The following is an 18306-nucleotide window of genomic DNA, read 5'->3' on the forward strand; positions in this document are numbered from 1 at the left end:
AGCTTATTTGGGAGTTGTACTTAATAGTCATTCCCTTTTTTTAAGTTATGCAGGTGAAAGTTTTATTCAACTTTTTCGTTGGTGGCTTGTCTCATGGCAGACATCAATAAGTAGTGACCAGCAGTGAATATGTTATGACGTATATTGAATGACTTGTAAGCAAAATAGAATCAGAGCGAGTCATTATGTAGCAATTTGCAGTTCAATACCTCAAAATAATAAATCACTATTATTAAAAACCACCACATTCAGGAGAGCTGGTTATTAATTCACTACAAATACAGTAGGAGTCCTGTGCAACAGTTACCAAGCAATAGGTTAAAAAACGCCAGCAGTAATAGATTAGCAAGGGTCACTTACTAGTTAACCAGGCACATTCTTAAACTTGCTGGCTGGATGCTGACATCACCACCAACATGCAAAGGCATGCTTAAGGCGATGGATAAGGGCAGGTTCATTAATTACCAAACAACCGTCCATTTAGTCAAATAGCGTTAACCCAACAGAGTAAGAAGCTATTTGGGAAAATACTATAATTCTGTATTTAAAACAAATCCACTCCTTTAAAAAAAAACAATCGATCATGGCTGAGATACACAAACCAGAATAGTCAAAAATTAATACATATTTGGATGTTCAAGTAACGAGGGTCAAGTGCAATCCAATCAATGATATCCCTACCTTTTATACTGCTGTTTGAAAATATACCTCCAAATTCCGTCTGTTTTGGTTTTGAGGATAAGCTGGTTGGATGCCCCAGAGGCTGGGGTACTTGAAAAGTATGTTTTGTTACCACGTGCCTTCTGGGACTTAAAGCTGGTAAATGGATGGCATTTTCGGGCATGCTGCTGTTCTGGGGTGTGACTGTAGGGTGCTGACAGCCGTTCAGGAACAGTTTCGGATGCATGTTATTCGCCAGCATCCCAGTCGCGGGACTTGGCGTTGCGCTGTTTGAAGACGGGCATGGTGTCTCTGTCTGGATGATGATGGGGGGGATCTGTTGTCCGCTAATCAAGGCTGAGCCCTGGGGAGTTCCTGACGCCCTGTGGTTTATGTTACAGGGTCTTCCATTCATGATTGGGACGATTCTTCGGCAGTCAAACTTGCTTAAATAATCCGTCAATCCAGCAAGAGTTAATAACAATTCACGACATGATCCAAACCATGTCAGAGAGTCTCCTACGAACGTAAAATACAATATTTGTCAAATACTATTTAAAAATGTATATGCATTAACTCAACGATGAATATATCTAATAATATTACCGTACCCCGAGGAACAACCATTGTTGCTATATTTTGATACTATCATCTTGACTTTTTTGATTCTGAAAGTATCACATTCGTTGGTGTTAAATGACAATATTTGTTTTTTTTTCATCCTGAATTAACATGAACAGTTTCAGTGAGGAACTGTGTCAGGACCTGAACTGCATCAAGAATTTTAACGAAATGCTAACCTTATGGACATTAATCTAAAGCAAAACATGGTTATTTTGTTGATTACAATGTTCAATGCTTTTTTTCCGAGTTTAAAATGCAACTATTGAAGGCAAAAGTCAAATCTTACTCATTGTTCAGGCTGACAGACCCGCAAGCAGAGACGCTGAAACACTTCCATAGTCTTACCAAACCATGGGGAGATGACTGGTGGTGAGTTAACATGGGGGTGGCCACACCCCAGGTGAGGATGGAGATTGAGAAGGAGAGTTCATCATGGTATTCCAGACCAGTACAGAACCTGACTCTACACTGCTGGTGTGCAAAGACCACCGCCTAAGGTTTTTCTGCCGAAATTAAATGGGGGCCCATTCCGTTATCGGTTCCTCCCCATTCCCCAAATTTTACCTTGTACAAGTAAAACATGCCTTCGGTTTGTTTATTGGATAGAGTCAAGCTACAATGTTTGTTTGTTTCTTCATATGCTACTGTACAAAACCGGATTGCTTCAGGGATTACGCATGCATCTATTTTTATGGTCAGAAGTCACAGGAGACCAGGTTATTGTCCAACAGCCTTATTTGAAACTCTGGTCTCCTGTGACTTCTGACCTTGTTCATCCCAGTCCAACACCGGCACCTCCACATCTTTTTTTTTTAACGGATAAAGTATATTTTTGAATAAACTCTGTATTGCAAACCAATCACACTGCCAACTGAGCTAACCGACCTAGAGGATGGACAGCTCAGCAGGTCTGACAGCAAGTACGGAAAGACAAACAGTCCAGTGAGCCTTCTTCAGAACAGTGCTCTCCACAGGTACTGCAGGACCCGCTGAGTTTCTCCAGCAATTCTTTTTTGTTTCAGATTTCTATCATCCGCAGTTCATTGTTATATTTTACAGTTAATCGAGCCCCTGGTCTTGTGATAATATGGATGTCGTTTCATCATGGGCTGGGGAGGGGGTAGTGGTGGGGTTTGGAGCCAAGTATCTGTTTTGTGGGAGACTTTGTAGGTTTGATATTCGACATGCAGCGTTAAGGGCAATGAGCCCCAGACAACACGGTGAGTTCATCTTGTGCCTGTTGCTACTTTCAATCTGTTGACTTTATGAGCGGTTCAATTGTACCATTCATGTTTCTGGAGTGCCCGTGATGAGCACGGTAGAAATAGTGAGTCTCAATAACCGGGCCGAAGATAAGGGAAAATAATGGCGATCATTATGTTTATTATGTGGGGATGACTTCGGGCCATCTCTCTAGTTTGCTTTTGCGAATTATAGAGTCATAGAGATGTACAGCATTGAAACAGACCCTTCGGTCCAACCCGTCCATGCCGACCAGATATCCCAACCCAATCTAGTCCCACTTGCCAGCACCCGGCCCATATCCCTCCAAACCCTTCCTATTCATATACCTAGAATTGTCACCTATCTTCTTATTCCCACGCCCTACCAAAAAAAAACTTTTTGTTATCCTTCAGAAACTGTCTTTATTTCGCAACAGAACAACACTCTGCAAGGTCCCAAGGGATATTATGTTAAATTGGGTGTGAGGATTTGTATTATTTGAGCGCATGGTTGTCTAGCAATTAAAGATGCTGTGTTCAGCATTGCAGTGGGATTGTACCATGGCTAAAAATTACAACACAGTATAATAAATCGATGTTACAACATCTCCATGGGAGCAGCGGCACTTTTTAATTTGTCACCTTTGAAACTTTTCCTAGTTGCTTCTAGCTCTGGAGAAGAGGGAAAATTGCCATAGGCCATCTCTGACTCGTTACAGAGAGATAAAAATCACACAACGTCAGGATTTGGAGATGCCTTCATCATCAACCACCTGATGAAGGAGCAGCGCTCCGAAAGCTAGTGCTTCCAAATAAACCTGTTGGACTATAACCTGGTGTTGTGTGATTTTTAACTTTGCTGAAAATGTGTTGCTGGAAAAGCGCAGCAGGCCAGGCAGCATCCAAGGAACAGGAGAATCGACGTTTCGGGCAGAAGCCCTTCTTCAGGAATGACATGATTTTTAACTTTGTCCACCCCAGTCCAACACCGGCTCCTCCAAATCGTTAGAGCGAGGACTGGTGGCAGCTTAACCTGAGGGACATCATGCCTCAGCTGAGGGAAGAGATTGAGAAGGAGAGCTCTTCCTGGGAACTTCAGCCACTGCGAGAATTGAACCCATGCCGTTGGTATTACTCTGCATCACAGACCAAAGGTCCAATCAACTGGGCTCAACTCTAAAGGGGAAAGAGTGGGACCCGAAATGTTAACCTTGCGTTCTCTCCACAGATGCTGGCAGACCTGCTGAGTTTCTCCAGCAATTTCCGCTTTTGTTTCAGATGTCCAGCAACCGCAGTTCTTTGTTTTTTTTTTGCCTGACATTTATTGGATGTGTTTAAAGGAAGATAAATAAGCTACGCCCCAGGGTGCCAGGGAATGCGCTGGAGCCTCGACTACTGGAGACACTGGAGGAGAAAATCCTTCTCAATAACAGAGCACATCACATTGACCAGGACAGGCCCAGAACATGAGTGGCAAATGAATGAATTGCAACAAAAGATGAAGCTATTAGAGAGGGGAGGGGGAGGAATTCAGTCAAGTTGACCTTTTTTTCTAATCCTCGTGGTTTTATTTACTCGGAAGTGGAGCTGATGCTGGCATATCAGAAGACAGCTGCAGATCAACCACTGAAGCCAAACTGTGTCTATCGCCAGGCGATCTTTCATACAGTCTGTATTTTGTTTTAGGGGCGGGGGGTGAGTCGGTTGGAAGGAAGAGACGAGGTCCAAGACCAGAATTTGTGAGAGAAATCGGATTTGAAGAAGTTTCCATTGAAACAAAAAACTTCAGCCAACACTGCAGCCTCACAGCACTAGGGACCCGGGTTCGATTCCAGCCTTGGGTGACTGTGTGGAGTTTGCACATTCTCCCCGTGTCAGCATGGGTTCCGTCCAGGTACTCCAGTTTCCTCCCACAATCCAAAGATGTGCAGGTCAGGTGAATTGGCCATGCTAAATTGCCCGTAGTGTTAGGTGCATTAGTCAGAGGGAAATGGGTCTGGGTGGGTTACTCTTCAGAGGGTCAGTGTGGACTTGTTGGGCCGAAGGGCCTGTTTCCACACTATGGGTCATCTAATCAAACAGCGAGCAGCTGACTAATCATTGCACAGAGTGGGGAGCTGTTAACTAAAAGAAACAGACTCACCCTAATATCTATTTAATATAAAATGATTGTAGATTTAAATAAAATAATATGACACTAACTCTTGGGCATTGAAAATGTTGAAGCGCTTCAGAGGAAGGTGTGGTAAGCCAGTCTGTCTGCTGTCTGTGTGGGGATAGTATGTAAATCGGCGAGAGTCGGTGTACCTGACGGTGTGAGATGGAGAGGAACCCCTCAGGAGGTAGTGAACAGCCCAAAACAGAGCGAGAAGCCATTCACTGGCCAACTGTAGGAGAGACAGGGCATTCATCACCGTCCAGAGGTCAGGAGGAACTTGTCTTTGTAATTAAAACCTTAAAAGTCCTTTGACCCATTTGCAGTTTTAAATGTTGTTTAGATTGTTTTAAAATGTCAGGAGTTTGATATGATGTGACAAATTGCATTAAATTTTAACCTTATCTACATACAAACTACATTGTCTGCATGCGCCATTACACACCAATTATCCCAAAAGGAAAGAAGTGAGAGATTGATGAGGTGAATCTGAAAGTGGTGTTTTACATAAATGCTCACATTAATTCGGTGCAGGTTTCATTCCAAGGATAACAAATACTTCCTCCTATCAAGATACCGACGCACAGAGTTAGCTCCTTCTACAATTCAAGTCGTGCATCTGTGAATCTGGGATTTAAAGAACTGTTTTTGTTTTCTGGATGAGGAGGCAGGTCAGACTGAGGCAGTTCTGTCAGATGGGAAGGAGCAGGGTGTAGAACTATGTAACAGCGTGATCCAGCATCACGTTTTTCCACTTTCAGTTTTATCCCTGCGTCAGGTTCAGGTTGTCTCCAATGAGCTTTATCAGTTCACAGCGCAAGGGAGAATAACAAAACAAAACAATTTCTACATCGTTCTCTGTAAAGACAATTTGACATGAAACGTTTTAATCAGCTATGAGCTAAAAACTCCACCTGCCACAATTGCACAGCTACAGCTCAATGCTTACTTGAGGACAGGACAGGTTTTGTAACTAAAACTTCCAGAATGACTGTGTTCCTCCAGGGAAATTGGTGAAATATTGATGATCAGTTTAGCCCCAAGCCGATGGTATAACTTTACAAAAGGTGTCTCATAAGTAAAGGCAATAGTTTAAAGTGACCAGAATCGCTCGTGTTTGTTTTGTAAGTGTTCAACCTACTGTTTTTTAAAACAGATTTCAGATCCAGCTCAGACCCCAGACAACGCAGTACTAGGGTTCCCCAGCTATTCTGACAGTTCAGAGAAACCCTTCACCCTTACATTATCCAACATTAGCTGCTACAAACTGACCACGGCGATTCTGTGGTTCAGCCCACGTTCACAACTGCCTCACACCAGGAGCCACTTACCGGGAGGTGAAAATAAATTATTGCACAACACACCGTAAGCACCCTCATGACAGAGAGTATCCCTGGATCCAGGCGAATATTCCGCAGTGAAGTTATTCGGTGTTCAAAGATGGAGCGGAGCCTCCGAGTTTTCCCAGCAGATCTCAACTTTTTTCCTCTCTTTCTTTCTTTCTCTCTCTCTGTCTCTTTCTCTCTCTGTGTGTCCCTCTCTCTCCCTCCGCGGAGTGGGGGAGGGGTATCTCTGACTTTGGGCTCACTGCTGTACACTCGGGTTGTAGTACTGCTGTTTACTGTTGTGTTGTACGTGTGGCTGTATCTATGCCTGCGACTGGAGCGTTGTGTGTATCTGTGCTCAGCCCAACTGGACTGCGGGGGTGGGTAATTGGTGACCGATTTGTGGAAATTCATTCAACCAAGGATTTGAAAACTGCACCAACCATTGGCAGGAAAAAAAGACAATCTCCGACCCTGCCTGCTGAGCCTCAGCCAACTGTGATGTTTACAGTCACATTCTGCGTTGGAAAGTTGCATTTGTTCAGTTGCTGTCTTTTTTTAATTTTAAAGTGTGAGTACGTTTGAACTGACGCTCACATATCCGCATTCTCTCTCGTACTCACAAGCCGTATCGACGCTAGAATGAAAAGTGAATTATCCTGCTGCCCTTTAACTGCGCTTAGAAACGTTCAAACTTGATTAATTAATAAAGACAGTGCATGTAGGCTGATTGAATTGCGTGATAGCAGTACTTAATTTCCTGTTGTAAGTGGGCAACATATTTCACAAGATAAATGACTCCGGCCCGTGTTATTGAACAACCTTTGATCAACTGAAGGAAGGAGCAATGAAAGGGTTAAACTGTAATAACACAAGTGTATTGCCATTTGCTCGCCCAGCCCAATATAATGAAATGCCATTTTAACTATTCTTCTATAAATGCGCTGCTTTGCTTACTCCAAACACACACACACACCTAAATAAACTCATACAAACCACAAAAAATATTGAATCAAGATCCTTCCAGTTTAATGACCTTTTCTTTTGAAGCTCAGAAACTGCTTCCTCTAACCAGGAATGACACTCCCTTGGTTACCACATCCCATTGAGCAACGATTACCCCGGCCCAATGAGAGGTGAAATTTCTCATTTCCATCGTGTTTATGCGCCCAATCCGAAACCTGGTGAAGTGTTACCGCGTGGTAATGTCCCTAACTCTAAGCCAGGAGGGGTTCTTTATAGGTCAGCAATAATATCTCTGGTGAAAATGAAGGGCTTTTGCCCGAAACGTCGATTTCGCTGCTCGTTGGATGCTGCCTGAACTGCTGTGCTCTTCCAGCACCACTGATCCAGAATAATATCTCTGAACAGGTTGATTAGAAAATGCTAAGACGCTGTGAAATCCCACGGTGAGTATTTTCCTATTGGACAGAAACCGAAAAAACCGCGGATCTGTCAATCAGAAACAAAAGCAGAAATTGCTGGAAAAGCTCAGCAGGTCTGGCAGCATCTGTGGAGAGAAATCAGAGTTAACCTTTTGGGCAGCTGAAGATTACAGGCAGGTTGTGAGGAAGGGTCACCGGACCAAAAGGTTAACTCTGATTTCTCTCCACAGATGCTGGAAGACCTGCTGAGCTTTTCCAGCAACTTCTGTTTTTGTTTTGCTATTTGATAATGGAAATATATATTAAAAAGATGGAACAGTGATAATGATTTGTGGGAATTAATGGACCAGCAAAGGACGTTTGAAATAAATACATTGTTTTGACAAGCAGGAGAATAATGAAATCCCTACAGTGTGAAAACAGGCCCTTCGACCCAACAAGTCCACACTGACCCTCTGAAGAGCAACCCACCCAGACCCATTACCCTACAACTCTACATTTCGCCCTGACTAATGCACCTAACCTACACATCCCTGAACACTATGGGCAATTTAGCATAGCCAATTCACCTAAGCTGCACATCTTTGGATTGATCCAGAGGAAACCCACGCAGACACGGGGAGAATGTGCAAGCTTCACACAATTAGTCGCCTGAGGGTGGAATTGAATCCGGGTTCCTGGTGCTCTGAGACAGCAGTGCTAACCACTGAGCCACCATGGCAAGTAAGTAGGTTAAAGTACTAAATCATATATTTTATTTCTATGAATGAATGGATCTCCTAACACATAGGTCAGAGAATGTGATTTCTGTCACGTGCCTCTGGTGTTTCTGGTATCTCTGCTCTATTTTCCTTTTCTCTTTCTGATCTACATTTGTCTTCAAGTAGGAAGTTGGAAGTGGCCACAACATAGTAAGGAAGGGAGCAGAGTGTGAAGCATTACCTATTCCTACATCTTCCTATCGTTTGATCTATCCTTCCATTGCATTTGATTCCATACCCTCCCAACCTCACAATCCATTTTGCTTCATCCATTAGGGGAACCCTAACGCAGGAGGCCATTTCCTGGTGCAGATCCAAAACTACCGTCCTGAGGGATCTCACTGGAGGTGGCCATTGCCGGGAAGGAGCTCAATGGAAACACACACTCTGGGCACCTTGAAGATATACTGGGGTGAAGTCATATTGCTATAGGCTGGGACATCCCAAAATGCAGACACCCTTTACAGAATTAAAAAGGATGTCAACATAAAAGTTGCAGCATCCAGTGCATCATTGTTGGAGGGAGCCTAGGAGGGAGGACAAAAACCTATCCATAAGATGGCATGGGACAGCAGGTCGTGACCCTTTGGCATCAGCATCAGCAGGAGGTGGGGGGGGTGGGGGGGTAGACGTTGGTAAGGGACTAACATGTTCTGGGCCCTCCGCCTATGCATCAGTCCATCTCATTTTATAAAATATATATTTGCCACCCTCCTATCCACTATTGCACACTTCTGAAGCAGGTTGGACTTGAACTTGAATTTCCTGGCTCAGAGGTAGGAACACTACCATTGTGCTATAAGCGCCCCCTTGCTCCATTTTCTATTCTATGGGGGTCTGCAATTTTTTAGAAGATTTGTAGCTCAGGTTGAGGTTCTGGATGTAAGTTTGCTCGATGAGTTGCAAGGTGTGTTTTCAGACAATTCCCCACCGTGCTAGATAACATCGTCAATGAGTTGTGGGATGGCTGGTTTCCAGCTCAAACCTTCCAGCTCAGCGAACAAACCTACAACCAGAACCTCAACCTGAGCTACAGATCTTCTCAAAAATCACAAACACCTCTGGGCGCAATACCCTAAAATGTGTCCGAAGATGGGAAACAAACGCCATCAGACAGCTCACTGATAATCTTACCTAGCATAGTGATGAAGCATCTCAAAAGAAATCTTTCAGCTCAGTGAGCAAACTTACAACCTATTGGTGGTCTGCTTTGTGATTGCAGACTGATTTGAAGTACAGAGAGAGACCAATAGCATAGGTTCCAGTTCCTCACCAGCTGAGGTTACCATGAGACTCATCTTTTCAACCTTTCCCCTCTCCTGAGGCACAGTGACCCCTCAGCTTAAACCATCACCAGGCATCTTGTTCTAATGAGAGAGAGCAGTCCTATGGTCTGGTAGGACTATAGCGATTTTACTTTTGAATCCAGGCCATTCCCCCATACCATTTATTTATTCTTCATGCCTCCTCCCAACCGCTCCCCCCCATCATCAGTAAATCATCCCTTGACTTTGAGTTCTATTCTACCATTCCTTGGCTCACATTCTCTTCCTCTTGAGCCTTATTCGCAGTGATCATGAACAAATTCATCCTTCGACCGTGAACCACAGGCAAAAGAAAATACAGAGACTGGGGTTAAATAAAGAGCCTGAAAAGATTTAGGACACTCACAGAGTAATATTTGATCCCATGCTGAGAAAATAGTGAAGTGGGGAAGGCAATAATGAGAATGGAGCCATCACTGAAGTATAATCTGTAAGACTGCAAACCTTATGTTTATATAATTACCAAACAAAATGAAAGATGAGCCAAGGAAAGTTGAGTGTGAAGAGCAGGAATAACTCACCATGGAGGGAAGGTTTACCTTTTTGCTGTAAAGTTTTGGAATTTGCGCGCATCCTTCCAGAGTCATTAAAAGAAGTAAACGTTTAGGGAGACGGTGGCTCGACCAACTAGAAGATCTCAATATTGCGGATGGTGATATTCAAAATGAATCATGATACAGAAAAAAGGAGATGTCACAAACCAAGGAACTACAGCAATGACTATAGCAACCCATGATAGAAGGGAATCAAAAATGAGAATAGCAGAACCTGCAACAGTAGGGATCCTGAAACTACACTGCAAGATAATAGTTTATGCTGAAATATTCTATTGAAAATGATTGCTGAGCCACATTTATTTCTCAATTTTGACATAATTTGCATTATTCAAATACAATGAGAGGAGGACAGGTTTATGAAAGGGATTTTGTTGGAAGCAATTTTTAAAAATATTATACAGATACTGAGATACAATGTCACCACTGTATGTACAGACATCTGCCTATTACTACAATATATGAATATATATTCAGGGTTATTTAAAAAGACTGTATTTTAAGTATTTACATAGAATTGTTCACAAGTAAAGGTGCAACTGACAAGTGGGAGGCTTTTAAAAGTGTGATAATGAGGCATTGTGTTCCTGTTAGAGTATAGGGTGAGGCTGATAAGAGCAGGGAAACAATGGATGAATAAAGATAGTGAGGTTCTAGTCAAGAATAAGAAAGAATCATATATTAGATATAGACAACTGGGATCAAATGATTTTCTTGATGAGTATAAACAGTGTGGGAGGTATTCTTAGGAGGGAAATCAGGAAGGCAAAGAAGGGATATGTGACAGCTTGGCAGATACGTTAAGGATAACCTAAAGAGATTCTACAAGTACATTTAAGAGCAAAAGAGCAACTAAAGAGAGAATAGGGCCCCTTAAAGGTCAACAAGGTCATCTATGTGTTGAACTTCAGGTGATGGTGCAAATGTTAAATGACTAGTTTTTGTCAGCTTTTATTGTGGAGAAAGAAATAGAAGTTAAAGAACTCAGGGAAATAAATATTGATGTTTTGAAAATAGTTCACATTACAGAAGAGGAAGTTCTGGAGATATTTGAAAACCTAAAGGTGGATAAATCTCCAGGACTGATCAAGTGTATCTCAGAATGTTGTGGGAGGTTAGGGAGGAAATTGTGGGGCCCCTAAATAAAAATATTTGTATCATCTATAATCACGGGTGAGGTGGCAGAGGACTGGAGGATGACTGTAAGGAGAAACCTGGGAGCTATAGACCTGTGAGCCTGACATTGGTCGTGGGTAAGTTATTAGAGGTGATTCTGACAGATGGGATTTACATGCATTTGGAGAATCAGGGGCTGGTTAGAGACAGTCAGCATGGTTTTGTGCGAGGGAAACTGTGTCTCACAAAGTTGATTGATGTTTTGAGGAAGTAACCAAAAGAGCAGTGGATGTTTTTACATGGATTTTTGTAAAGCCTTGGATAAGGTTCCATATGGTAAACTAATTAGTAAAGTTAGATTACATGGGATTCAGGGTGAGCTTGCTAACTGGATACATAACTGGCTTGACTGTAGGAGACAGAGAGTGGTGGGAGAGGGTTGTTTTTCAGGATGGAGGCCTGTGACCAGTAGTGTTTCACAGGGATTGGTACGGGGTCCTCTTTTGCTTGTTATTTATATAAGTGATTTGGATGTAAAAAGAGGAGGCATGGTTAGTAAATTTGTGGATGGCACCAAAATTGGTAGTATAGTGGACAGTGAAGAAGGTTACCTAAGATTAAAATGAGCACTTGATCAATTGGGTCAGAGGGCCAAGGAATGGCTGATGGAGTTTCATTTAGATAAAAAGAAGGTATTGCATTTTGGTAAAACAGACAAGGGCAGGACTTATACAATTAATTGTAGGGTCATAGATTGTGTTGTAGATCAGAGAGACGTGGGGGTTTAGGTACATAATTCTTTGAAATTTGCATCATTGGTTAAGCAGGAGTTTAGCATACTTGCTTTCATTGCTTAGTCCTTTGAGTATAGGAACTGGAACATCATGTTGAGGTTGTACAGGACATTGGTGAGGTCTTTTCTGGAGTAATGTGTGCAGTTCTGGTCACACTGCTAGAGGAAGGATATTATTAAATTGAAGAGGGTTCAGAAAAGAATTACGAGGATGTTGCTGGGAATGGAGGACTTCAGTTACAAAAATAGGCGAGAGGTTGGGACATTTTTCAGTGGAGTATATGAAGTTGGGGGGTAACCTTATAGAGGTTAATAAAATAATCAGGGGCAGAGATAAAGTGAGTAACCAGGGTCTTTACCCTAGGATGGGGGAGTTCAAAATAAAGGAAGTATATTTTAAAGGTGAGAGGAAAAAGTGTTAAAAAGGGCACGAGGGGCAATGTTTTTACACAGAGAGTAATTTGTGTTTGGAATAAATTGTCAGAGGAAGTGGTGGATGCAGCTATAGTTGCAACATTTAAAAGACATTTTGATATGTACATGAATAGGAAAGGTTTGAAGGGATATAGCTAAATGCAAGAAGGTGGGACCAGTTCAGTTTAGGAACATGGTTGCACAGATCAGGTGGATTCATGCTGTATGACCTTATGTCTCAATTACGTGTCAGGCACACATAAAGCATAAACGTATATTTATATGGTTAGTAAGTTGTATATCTCCAATAGATTTTTTAATTCACTCATGGGACATGGGCATTGCAGTCTGGCAGCATTTATTGCCAATCCCTAATTGCCCCTAAGAAGTTGGTGGTGACAATTCACAACCATTTATCGCCAGGCTAGAATAAAATCTGCTACACAATGTTTATTTGAAGTATTTTTTATTATTTAGCCTTGGTTCCTTTTTATTGAGAATGATGAACCTCTTCAACCGCCTGCAGATTGAGATAACTTCCTGGATGTTTTTGCTTTCTTTGTCTTTGCTTCCAGCACAATATGTTCAATCCTTTAACCTTATGTTAACATGCATAAAGTTCTAATGTACCTGGTAAATCCAATTGTTCATTTGGAGATAGAAGCAATGCAGCAGCCTCCTGGCAGCTAAAACACAGCTAGATTGCTAACTTGGCCAAATAGCAAGGGATGCTGGGTATATTGACCAAGTAAAATTGTGAAGTCACAAAACTCAAACATCAGGCGCAGTGCAAAAACAGCAGCCAGGAGCTAATGATATTAACCTAATGTAAAAGGCAACAGTTATACTGGACAGACATACCCCCAAGAAGTTATCTGCCAACTTAGGAAGATCCACACAGAAAGGTCCTGCTACACAAAGAAACAAACATTAGCAAGCCATCCAAATGATTGACAATGTTTCAAACTATTAAGTGTGTCTCTGTGGCTGGCCAAAACAGTAGAAAGTTTAAGAAAACCATTCAAAATGGTATTAAATGGGGTTCAGCTGCAGACCAATCTCTTTTAGACCCTCTTAGACGTTCTGAGGAGACCAGCATGGCAAATGTCAGAGACTGGCTGACCATCCTGAGAGAGAGAATGAGAGAGAAGGAGAGAGAGAGGGGGAGAGAGAGAGAGACAGAGAGACAGACAGCAACTGCACAAATCTACAAGAGACTTGGGAAGTATCATAGGCTCAAGGGGCTGAATAGAATTAAGAGTTTTTTTTGTAGTAAAAGCTATTTTAACCTATTTCTTAATAGGGTTGGGAGTGTTTTGCATTGGTACCAGCTTGTGTTCATAGTAATTTGACTGTTTTGATATTGTGGGACAGCTGGGCTAATTAATTCATAACATTCTGGTTAGAGTTGCTTAACTTGTTTGAGAGAAATTACACAACACCAATATCTTATTAGTTTCTGATTCATCAATCAAAAGCAAATAACGTCCACTCCTATGCCATTTTAATCCCAGACTACTAAAGTTGGCATTGTTTCATTCCAAGTTTAGCAACATTAATCTCTAATTCTTTGTACTGAATTTAGCTGTTAGCTTCTGGATGTGTTATCTTGACTTTAGTGTTGCAATCTTAGTTGTTTCAAGATAACGTATGTATGATGGATTGAGTTTTATTTTTGATTGAGTTTTCCTTATCTGGCCCTGTCTTTGCATCAATTGACCTTTCAGAAGACTATCCAATTAAAAATTTCACTGAGACGTATGAATGAGAAAAATTATGGGAATACACAAACAACATTTCATGCGCTTTCAGATTCAGTCTAGATTTCTGACTCTCCAGCTCTTTGGCATAAGACCATAGGATATAAGAGCAGAATCAGGACATTCAGCCCATTGAGTTTTCTCTGCCATTTGTTCATGGCTGATATGTTTCTCAATCTGTTTTTCCGTCTTTTCCTCATAACCTTTAATCTCCTTTACTAATCAAACACCTGTTTAAAGGCATTGTATATGCTGTTACAATAAATGTTGGCAAATTGTCTTTTTGATAATTATCCATTAAACTTTCCCCACTTCAGTTCCTTTTTCAAATTGACAATATGTATTTGTAGTGGTGTTTTGCATATGATATATGATATCATTATCACAACTAACATCATGATAGGTGATTATTTCTGTTATGTGGTAGATGAAATACTTTCTATAAAAAATAATAACTTGATTAGAACTGCCTTCAATAAAAATCTAAAATTACTTTAGACTGTGATGTACAGACACATAAAGATGGTCTCCTGTGCCATAAATGTTCAATTACTCAGAGTTCAATGCTTCAATGAAGTTATAAGGTACATGTAGATGGACATTTATCTTTATTTTACAAAAACACACATGCACTTCCGAGACATAAAACTTAATTTACTTTGTCATTCTTTTATTCTAACTTGTTCTATTACAAAATTTTGAGTTTTAAATGATAGGTGTTGACTTCAACAAATGCATAAAAACTAAAACAACAAGAATTAAGGTTGAGATAACTCAGTCATGTGTACAATCTTTTTTTTTAGAAAAGAATTATATGAATGTAGACATCATTACACAGCAATTGGGTTTTCATTATTCTTTGCTACTCTTAGTTTTGCAATTCATCTCTATACTTTATTTCAATTTTCAACAACATACGTGCACTATCATATGATGGAAAGAAAATTAACTATATTGTAAAAAAAGTATGAATCTGCCACGATATGATAATTTTCCTCAAATATTTTTCATTTCTTCACAGAAAATAGTCACTTTTTAGGTTCCAAAACGTTCCCTCTTTGAAAGTCAGGAAGTTGCAATTATAAGCGATTTAAGCACACAAGCTACAGGCATAGTCTAATCATCACTTTCATAACCTTCAGCTGCACTGTAAGTAAACCAAAAGGAACACTGCGCACCATTAAACCGAATCTGTTTTTGTATCTCTTTGCCTGACTGACTTCAATTGATTCTTTACTGACGATTTTTTAACATTTGATAATTCTCGTAAATGAGAACTGAACTGCCAGTTTCTTGCTCTGGAACCAGTTCATTCTCAACCTTTTTTAAAATGATGGACATAGATGAAATTTCGGAAATAAAGTGTAATTTTTAAATCGAAACAGTATGTATTCTATTCTTTGTACAATCTCTAAATCGCTTTTAAGCAACCGCAATGGATAAGTAGGTTTCCTTTGTTGGAATAATGTGCGTGTCTTAACGAATATCACAGAAACAATGACGATAGGTAAGGTAGGAAGTTAATGTTACAGTTTTGACCTACTGTGTACTAAAATGCGTGGAACACTTGCACGGAATGCCCATTTACTTTAAGAAAACAGCCAAAACTCAACGAAAGAAATACTGCGGCCAGTGGACGTAATGGACAAGTATTATCTATTTGCTACTCCCAAGTTCAGCTGAATTTTGGCACAAATACAAAGATAATTAAAGAGTTGTTGGAATGAAAAGTTTTCGAATGGATTGCTGGGGCTCTGGCAGAGGGTTCATATGAAATGCTGAGTCCGCACCTGGATATGAATTAACAACTCTGTACTATCCATACGCAGTGTTTGCTTTGCTCAGTCATTCTAAGTCTTGCATTGTTCCTTTTTTAAACTCAACTGCACGTTTTTAGTTGTTTTTATAAATTACCTTGTGCCTTTGTGCAACAATGTTAAAAGCAAATTGCTAGAGAAGCTCAGCGGGTCTGGCAGCATCTGTGGAGAGAAAACAGAGTTAATGTCTCGGGTCCAGTGACCCCTCTTTCAGATCGAAATGTTAACCCAGCTTTCTCTACATAGGAGCTGCCAGACCTGCTGAGTTTCTCCAGCAATTTCTGCTTTTGTTTCAGATCTTCAGCATCTGCAGCTCTTTATTCCTTTTCAATGCTATCAGTAGTGAGCGCGATCTGAGCAGATTGATAAAAATAATTGTTCCTCCCTTTCCAAAACTTGACCAAGGCCAAATACTGTTACTAGCGTCACCTGGAGGAGGCGTTCATTAAAATGATGGTTTATGTTTGCCATGCAATTTGCATCGAGTCTAAAGCTTTTTTTTTCTTACATCATGTAACCCATGTTACAGAATACAAGGAAGCAATCTCCAATCATTTTGCATCATACGTAAAATGTCAGCGTAGTTCACTCACGGTTCTGCACCTTCTCCTTCCCTGGAAGATTGCAATTTGTTGTGTATAATAAAGATTTTGAACACAAATGTATCACATACAACCAGACCCTCTGAGAATAACGATCCAGGTGAAGCAGCCTTTATTTATTTTAGGGTAAGAACTAGGACGGCCTGAAATTAGGTCGCACCTGCAAATTGATCCCTAGTATTGTAATTGTATTTCAGTACCTGGTCATACCCAATTGCAGCTAATTTATGTAATGCTCGGCATGGACTGTGTAGACCGAGGGGTCTGTTTCCGCGCCTTATGACTCGACTTGCTTCCTCTTGACATATCCCGCTGGCTTTAATTCCTTAGTTGGGACTTCAATATGATGACACAAAGACAACTGAGATTTTTTTTTAACACCAGGACTGTAGCTGAAGGCAAGTAGGCTCGCTCGCTCATGATGTTTCACTCTGACCCATGGGCTCGGCTTTGCTTTCCTCAATGTTGGTTTTCATTGCCGTCTCCTCTCGGCTTCAAGTCCATCTCAGCCAGAATGGGCAGACTGAATCCTTACTGTGGTGCGATTCTGAGCCACATGTTAGCCATTTGGCCAACTGAGCTAACTGGCAGTGACACATTAAACACGATCAACTTGTATTTACAGAGCACCTTTAACGGCTTCAAACTTCCAAGGCTCTTAGCGTCATAGAGTTAGTAATAAAGTCATCTAGCACAGAAACAGACGCTTCGGTCCAACCGAATGTCTAACCCCAAATTAAACTAGTCCCACCTGCCAGCTCCTGGCCCATATCCCTCCAAACCTTTCCTATTGATGTACTTATCCAAAAGTCTTTTAAACATTGTAATTGTACCCACATCCACCACTTCCTCAGGAAATTCATTCCACACGTGAACCACCCTCTGTGTAAAAATAATTGCCCATCATGTCTTTTTAAAATCTTTCTCCTCTCACCTTCGAAATGTGTGCCCTAGTCTTGAAATCCCCCATCCCAGGGGGAGAAACTACACAGAAACACTGTGGGGAAAACCCCCCATAATTTTACAAAAGCCAAATAAGGCTTGGTGACCAAATCTCTTGCCAAAGACTTGGTTGGGACAGGGGCAGTAGGCTCATTTCAACTTTATGTTGCAGTGCATTTGAGACTGCGATTTCAAGATCCATTTCGGAGTCTTGAACACTACAACAACCTCCCATAACGTTCGAGCGACAAACAAATGGGACTCCCTGAAGTGAATCGGTTCAGATGAGATGCTAAAATGAGATTCCATCTACTCTCTTTGGTTGATCTGAAAAAAAAACAATGCCACTATTTTAAAGAGGAGTGTCCTGGTGAATGGTGATTCCTTTTTAACTAAAGCAGGCCACTATCACATTGAAAACCGAAATAACTGCGGATGCTGACAACCGGAAACGAAAACAGAAATCGACGGGAAGCTCAGCAGGTCTGGCAGAGTCTGTGCAGAGAAATCAGGGTTAACTTCAGAAAGGGTCACCGGACCTGAAACGTTCACTCTGATTTCCCTTTACAGACGCCTCCTGACCTACTGAGCTTTTCCAGCAACTTCTGTTTTTGTCTCTGCCACATTGCTATTTGTCAAAACTCTGCAACTTGGTTATTACTTTTCCTACAGTGCAACAGCGCCGAGATTTCCAAAACAAAACCCCACTCAAAACCCCTAACAGAGGCGCCAAACCTCGGCACAGCATCGTGGGCCGAAGGGCCTGTTCTGTGCTGCACATTTCTATGTTCTAAACGAATCCAGGTGTTTCTGTTCTTTGTTTCGAAGAGGGCAAGGTGGCCACGGCTGG

At 41.3% G+C, this 18306-nt stretch overlaps 1 protein-coding gene across 7 annotated transcripts in view; it reads right to left on the minus strand.

The window, feature by feature from the left end:
• Positions 1–6465, minus strand: part of LOC122564092 (zinc finger protein GLIS3-like) — a 567943-nt gene extending 561478 nt beyond the window's left edge. For 6 of the 7 annotated variants that reach the window (XR_006315822.1, XM_043718678.1, XM_043718662.1 and 3 more), the window contains exons 1-2: positions 5994–6465; positions 682–1179 (exon numbers count right to left, since the gene is read on the minus strand). Coding sequence is in view for 6 of the 7 variants with exons in the window: in XM_043718678.1 (XP_043574613.1) it covers positions 682–1075 (394 nt within the window). In the remaining variant the exon portion in view is untranslated. The remainder of the gene's footprint in view (positions 1–681; positions 1180–5993) is intronic. The other variant, XM_043718654.1, reaches the window with a different exon arrangement.
• Between the last annotated feature and the right edge of the window lie 11841 nt (positions 6466–18306).

Source organism: Chiloscyllium plagiosum, chromosome 2, assembly GCF_004010195.1.
Source record: "Chiloscyllium plagiosum isolate BGI_BamShark_2017 chromosome 2, ASM401019v2, whole genome shotgun sequence".
NCBI classification, from domain to species: domain Eukaryota; kingdom Metazoa; phylum Chordata; class Chondrichthyes; order Orectolobiformes; family Hemiscylliidae; genus Chiloscyllium; species Chiloscyllium plagiosum.